Consider the following 7,402-nt stretch of genomic DNA (forward strand, 5'->3'; position numbering starts at 1 on the left):
ATCGCCGTCGCCCTCGCCCAGTCGAACTCGCCGTTCCAGCGCCGTCGCCGTCGCCCAGTCGAACTCGCCGTTCCAGCGCCGTCGCCCTCGCCCAGTCGAACTCGCCGTTGCCTCGCCCTTCTGCTCTGTGACTCTGTGAAACAGGTAAGCTCCAGTTGACCAGTTCTGTAATCTACTTCTGCTCTGTTCTGCACTAGAAGTTTAAATTTAATGATTGTTCTGTGAAAAATGCATTACACCCGCTCTGTTCTGTGAAAAACTTACTTTGTTTCTACACTTCTTGCTGACTTGCTGTTATGAATATGAATATGCTTGTTGAAATTGTTAAGCTGAATATCCTTGCTGACTTGTAAGTTGTAAATTTGTTGTTTACTAGTTTTGTTGATTTGTACTGGAAATATGAAACTGTTGAATTATATGCTTGATTTGAATCTATGAAATATGAATATGTTTGTCTTGCTGAATAGGGAATTTAACTATTTAAGCATTTAAGGTTGCTGTCTTGGTGAATAGGGAATAGGAACTAGGGAATTTACTAATTTAGGATTGTTATTGTTTTATAATTTTGCGGTTTTGCTACTCCATATTCTTTTAGAATGTCTGCTGCGAATACACCATCAGAAACACCATCTTCGCAAGAACAATGATCAACTGCTGATGCATCAATCGGAACCCAAAAAAACAATAATAGAGCAAAAAACGATCCTGCATGGGGTCATTGTAAACAAGTTGTGGAGTCTGGAAAAACAATTCTGCTATGCATATATTGTGAGAAGCTTATTAGGGGTGGAGGAATTCATCGGTTTAAGCTTCATTTGTCTGGAAAAGGAGGAGATGTTGAGTCTTGTCGAAAGGTGCCAGCTGCAGTGAGACACCAATTCCATGAAAGTATTGAAGAGCTTCGAAGCAAGAAAAGAAAAACTCAAGAACAATATGCCGAAAGTTATAATGCTTGTGATGATGTTGAAAGAGAATTTGACGAGATCGAACGTAATGAGATGCAACAACAACAAAAATCCAGGGTTCCAACACCTAACTCTAGAAAAGGAAAACAAGTCAAAGGTTTACAATCCTATTTTCCACCGACAACAACACCTGGAGCTCAACCAACTATCAAAAGCGTTCTTCAAAGCAAAAAAATTGTGGAGAAGTGTGATATTGCTATTGCGAAATGGATGGTGGATGCCTCTGTTCCATTTAATGCGGTTAATTCAGCTTACTATCAGCCAATGATTGATGCTATTGCAAGCATGGGTGCAGGGTATAAAGGGCCAAGTTATCCAAGAGTCCGTAGGTATTTGTTGAGTAAATTAGTTGATGATGTGAGGAAAATGATTGATGGTTATCGTGAGATTTGGAAGCAAACTGGATGCACTATTATGGCCGATGGATGGACTGATCGTTGTAGGCGTACTTTGATTAATTTTTTAGTTTATTGTCCTAAAGGAACTGTTTTTCTAAAGTCGGTTGATGCTTCTAATATCTCAAAAACTGCTGAAAATTTGTTTAAGTTGTTTAGGGATGTTGTATTGTTTGTTGGTCCTGAGAATGTTGTATATGTAGTGACGGATAATGCTGCAAATTATGTTGCTGCTAGAAGGTTGTTGGAATCGGAGTTTCCTAGATTGTATTAGTCTCCTTGTGCAGCACATTGTGTTAATTTGATGTTTAAAGATGTTAGAAAGTTAGAGGAAGTGAGTGAAACTATGTCACAAGCTTCAATGATAACGAAGTATATCAATAATCATTGCCATACTTTATACTTGATGAAAAAGTTCACAGGTAAACGAGAAATACTTCGTCCAGCTCCAACTCGGTTTGCTACTAATTTCATTGCTTTGCAAAGTATTTTAGCTCAAAAGGATCCTTTGAGAGCTATGGTTACTTCTAGAGAATTTACAAGCTCGGCTTACTCCAAAGAAGCCAAAGCTAAGAAATTCGTGGATCAAGTCTTGGATTCTAAATTTTGGAGTCAATGCACTGATATTGTTAAGCTTACTGAGCCACTTGTTCGTGTTTTACGTATTGTGGATAGTGAAGACAGACCTGCCATGGGTTTTCTTTATCAAGCTATTTATAAGGCTAGAGAAGAAATGGTGAAGAGGTTTCAGAAAAGAAAGAAGGTTGTTGATCCTTATTTGAAGATTTTGGATACCCGTTGGGATGCACAACTTAAGAAAAATCTTCATGCCGCTGGTTATTGGTTAAATCCAGCTTTTCGATTTAATGCTGGAGAATTTGAAAAGCACAAAGAAACGATTTCTGGCTTGTTGGATGTCATTGAGAAATATGCTTATGATGATCCTGTATTGAATTCTAAGCTGACAAGTGAGAAGAGGATCTTTAAGAATGCTGAGAAAGATTTTGGAAGACCCTCTGCAATACGTGAACGAAGCACTGTTATGCCAGGTGAAATTTCTTCATAAATTTGGTCTTTTACTATTGTGATAAATTATTTATCTGTTTTTTTATGTGATATTATGATTGTGATAAATTATTTATCTGTTTTTTTATGTGATATTATGATTGTGATAAATTATTTATCTGTTTTTTTATGTGATATTATGATTGTGATAAATTATTTATCTGTTTTTTTATGTTAAGATCAATGGTGGGAATCTTATGGTTGTGGAGCCCCAAATTTGCAAAAGTTGGCTATTCGTGTTTTAAGCCAGACTTGTAGCTCTTCAGGTTGTGAGCGTAACTGGAGTATTTTTGAACACATTCACTCAAAGAAGAGGAATCGGTTAGAGCATCAAAAACTTAATGATCTTGTTTATGTTCATTACAACTTAAGGTTACAACAAAGGTACTTTTTTTATTGTTTTAAGTTGAAAGCATTATTTTAAAATCTTAATCATCACATGAGTAACGAAATATATTGATAACATAGGAACCAAATGAGAAACCAAGTTTATGATCCAATTTGTCTTGATGCATTTGAGGATCATTCGGAATGGATACTGGAAGATTCACCACCATTTTTAACTCCTGAAGAAATTGATGCTTTACGAAATGATCTTGCAAATATGTCTCTTCAATCACCTTTAGATGATTTAGGTATGCTTTTATTTATTTATGAATTTTGATCAACTATGATTTTTGTATGCCTTATAACATGTTTTATATTATTTTTTATCTTGATTTGTGAAACATTATCTATAATGCTAGATCAATTGGATTTGGAAGATGATCGGGATGAAGATGGAGCTAATAATTCTGTGGAAAATGCAAATCAAAATGAAACCAATCAGGATGTAGCTCCACATTTGTCAGATGAAGAGCAACTTGCCGACTTTGAAATCACTCCTTGGATTTAGTTTATGAATTGTTATCCATATTGTGTTTAATTAAGATACTAATGTACTAGTACTAACTACTTTCATGTTTATCTTTGTATTAGTTATATTTAGACTTTGAAACTTGGTTGTTTTTAAAATGTTGGTGAAGAACTAACGATATGTATTTTGAATTTATTAATTTTATGACTATTTTTAGTATTTTATATTTTTTATTTATGTGAAACCGGTTTTACTGGTTCAACCAGCGATTTATCGGTTGAACCAATAAACTAGTGAACCAGTGACCTGACCGGTTCGATTACCGGTCCGGTTCTTACAACTATGCTTAGAACTACTTTAAGAATCATTTGTTTCTCTAATTTAAATTAATTTTCTGGTCTAACATTATTTTTTTAATTTTGTCTTACAAATAAATAAGAGATTTTTTTTTTTTGCAAGTGATGATTCTGACTAACTATCTTTTGACGAGAGATTAGACATATGGTCTAGATCATTTTTTCTGTAACTTGTTTATTGGGTTTACAAAATTTTTTTGAGTCTAATGTCTTTTCGACCTATCTTTTTAATTTAATTATTTCCTTTTAAGTTCTCTAGTTACTGCCATGTTATCATTAATTCTTTCAATTTATTGTGATATACTTAATGTTTTTTTTTTGGAGTTTTTTTTTTCACAGGACGAGATAAATTTTGTTAGCAAGTGATGAACATTGTTATTTCAATGAACTAGTACTGAAATTATTGTTATTGATAATCTTTCACTGTTCTTGCTGTTTTTATGAAATATCAAAAAAGGAAATGAGAAATGAATTATAAGAGATTGTTTATTTGGAGGTGATGCAACTTTATAAATTAGAAAATTGGCCATCACCATTTAGTTGCAATTCGTTCAGAATTTGAAAGTTAGGAAAGCGGATAATCTAGATATATTTTATTATTCTTCTTGAAAGTTTCATCCTTTCTCACTCTTATATGATATGATTAGCTGATATTTTATTTTTTCTTCATTTGTAAATGAGTTAGTTACTAGATATTTAATTAGCAATCGGGTATTAGTCTAGTTGGCAATTAGTTAGCTAAATTGTTCAGATATAATCTTCCATATATATAGCATTGGGCACTAACTAATTTGGTTAGCTTGTCATTTACCCCACATAAACCCTCATTTGTAACTGCAAGTAGGAGTGCACATGGCCGGGTGAAGCCGGGTTTGAGGTGATCCAGACTCAGTCCGAAAAATAGACTGGATCTATTTATTAGACCCGAACCCGTCCCTAGACCCGATGAAACCAACACATGGGCCATTAACAAGAACCAACCCTTCAAAATTAAAACATGATCACAATCAATACCAAAGCATTACCACAATCAATAGTTCAATACTAATATTGTCTAATAAGTAATAACACTAAATATTTAAGTCGATACAAATAACACAATAATATGCATTAGTCTAAAGTCTTATGCATTCTAAGCATAAAATGTTAAGGTTTACAATACATAAGAATAATCATCCTCTATCAATAGCCATTAATGTTGTCAACTTGTTCCTTGTGATGTGGATGCATTAGTGAAACCTACAAAACATATAAAATTACTCATTTTTCATATAAAAGATTATTACTTGAAATAAATAAGTCAAAAATAATAAAGATATCATAAATGTACCTTCAACAATCTTCTGACTGTTATCAAATTGATCAAACTCTTGATCTCCAATGTCTTGTTTAGAAGGGCACAACCAACTTTGAGTGCATATCAAAGCTTCAGCCATTAATGGTGACAAAGAGCTACGGAAGACATTAAGCACACGTCCACTGGTGCTGAAACATGATTCAGAAGCAACAGTTAAAACCGGAATACCCAAGATGTCACGGGCTATGAGAGAAAGAATCCTGTATTTTGAAGCATTCACTTTCCACCAAGTCAATATATTAAAATTCTCATCTTCCACAGTATCCTCGGCCAAATATCTCTCCACACCTGACTTGCTATCTGCATTAGCCTTCTCTCTTTTTTGTTTTTTCCACATAGTCACTCGATTTTCAGAAACGCCCTTGGCACCAGCTGAGATTTTAATATTGTCATCCAATACAATACTAGCTGAATTTCCACCATCTAGCCTTCCTTTATCATCGACAACCTCTTTTTCATAAAACTTATGCAATGTATCTAATGTGAGTTTAACAACACCAGTCATGCTAGTAGATACTTCCTTGTTATAAATATCCTCCAAACACCAACAGAAATAATCTAGTTTGTACCGAGGATCCAATACAACAGCAACAAGTAACAATGGATTAAATTTGTCAACCGGTCCCCAATATTTATCATATTTATGTTTCATAGAGCATGCCATACTTTCTAACAAATCAGATTGATTTTGGCTCCAAGATGTTAATTGAGAAGTAACAGATGCAATTTTATGAAAACATATGTTAGATGTAACATGCAAGGAAGATGAGAAAGTCAAAGTTATCTCATAGAAGACTCTAAAAAAATCCATGAATAACCTAACATGCTGCCAATCAAGGGGTATAGGTGGACCAATTTTCTTTTTTCTCCCACTATCCTCTCCAAACCATCTAAGAAAATCAGGTTCTTGATCATAAAGTCTATCAAAAGCTTTTTCAAAATTTTCAGCATGTTCCAACATTAGATAGGTAGAATTCCACCTAGTTGGAACATCCAAGCACACAAGACTTTTATATTCAATTAATTCAGCCTCAATGCAATCTTTAAATTTTTTAGTCCTTTGAGGAGAGGACCTAACATACCTTACAACATTTCTAATGCTTTCAATTGAAGTGTGTTGCTCTTTAATTCCTTCATTCACTATCAAATTAAGAACATGAGCACAACATCTCACATGCATATACTTTCCTCCACACACCAACCCACCTCTTGCGCCTAATTTCCTTTGAAGATAAGTAATAGCTCCATCTTTCAAACTTGCATTATCTACCGTGATTGTGAAAACCTTTTCAATTCTCCACTCTCTCAAGCATTTCTCGATTTCTCTTCCAACAGTGTCACCCTTGTGGTTCTCAATTTGACAAAAATTTATAATTCTCTTTTGTAACTTCCATTCTTCATCAACGAAATGTGCAGTCAAGCTCATATAAGTATAATTTTGATTTGATGTCCAGCAATCTGTTGTCAAACAAACCCGAGCACATGAATTTGCCAACCATTCTTTTAGCCTTTTCTTTTCATCTAAATAAAGTTGAAAGCAATCTCTTGAAACTGTCATCCTAGATGGTACCGTAAATCTTGGCTCAAATCGATTTAACATCTTACGAAACCCAATCCCCTCAACAACTTTAAACGGTATTTCATCAAGTACAACAAACTTAGTTACAAACTTCTTACAATCTTCTAAGTTATAACCCTTAAAAGCCTTGCATAGATCTTCTTCTTCCTCAATTTTGGGCATGTAGCCATGAAGTGTCCCCTTCTTCTCCGCTTTAGTAAATATCCACTTATGAGCACTCTTCAAATGCTTATTTAGAGAATTTGTGCCATGTTTAGTAGGATGACAACCGTATTTTTTCTGGCAATGATTACATTTAGCTTGGTGCAGTCCCTTTGTCTCAGTTAACGGAAGTTGAGTAAAATACTGCCAAACATACGATTTTTTTCCCTACGAGCAGCTTCTGGATTCTCAATGTTTGTATCCTTGTTTTCTTCATTAACTTGTGGTTCAACAGGAGTTGTGGCGGCATCAATAGCAGAAGCAGGAGGATTTTCAGCAGAAGCAGCAGGATTTTCAGCAGAAGCAACATGATTTTGAGCTTCAATTTCCATTCTTGTATGCTCCTCAATCATAAAGATAGAAACCTTATAATAATGCATGAAGAATAAAACAATAATCAACTAAACATTACACTGAACAAAACAATAATCAACTAAACAAATTAGCAAAAAAATCAGTAAACACCAAACGCATCAACAATTTAACATCTCTAAATTCACAATAATCAAAGTTCACAATAATAAAGAATCAACACCCACAACCTTAATCAGAATTCTAATAATCAAAATCAACAACCACATCCCTAAATTCACAATAATCAAAGTTCACAATAATAAAGAATCAACAC

The 7,402-nt window shown here is 34.2% G+C and overlaps 2 protein-coding genes across 2 annotated transcripts; both read left to right on the forward strand.

Annotated features, from left to right (window-relative positions):
- Positions 303–2,426, forward strand: LOC110269357. Its single transcript, XM_021117146.1, has 3 exons — positions 303–349; positions 692–1,600; positions 1,682–2,426. The coding sequence occupies exons 1-3, from the start codon at positions 303–305 to the stop codon at positions 2,424–2,426; spliced, it is 1,701 nt and encodes a 566-aa protein (XP_020972805.1).
- On the forward strand, positions 2,605–3,507 carry LOC110269567. The gene is made up of 2 exons (XM_021117516.1): positions 2,605–3,060; positions 3,172–3,507. The coding sequence occupies exons 1-2, from the start codon at positions 2,901–2,903 to the stop codon at positions 3,318–3,320; spliced, it is 309 nt and encodes a 102-aa protein (XP_020973175.1). The 5' UTR covers positions 2,605–2,900; the 3' UTR covers positions 3,321–3,507.

This window comes from Arachis ipaensis, chromosome B03 (genome assembly GCF_000816755.2).
Source record: "Arachis ipaensis cultivar K30076 chromosome B03, Araip1.1, whole genome shotgun sequence".
In the NCBI taxonomy this organism is placed as follows: domain Eukaryota; kingdom Viridiplantae; phylum Streptophyta; class Magnoliopsida; order Fabales; family Fabaceae; genus Arachis; species Arachis ipaensis.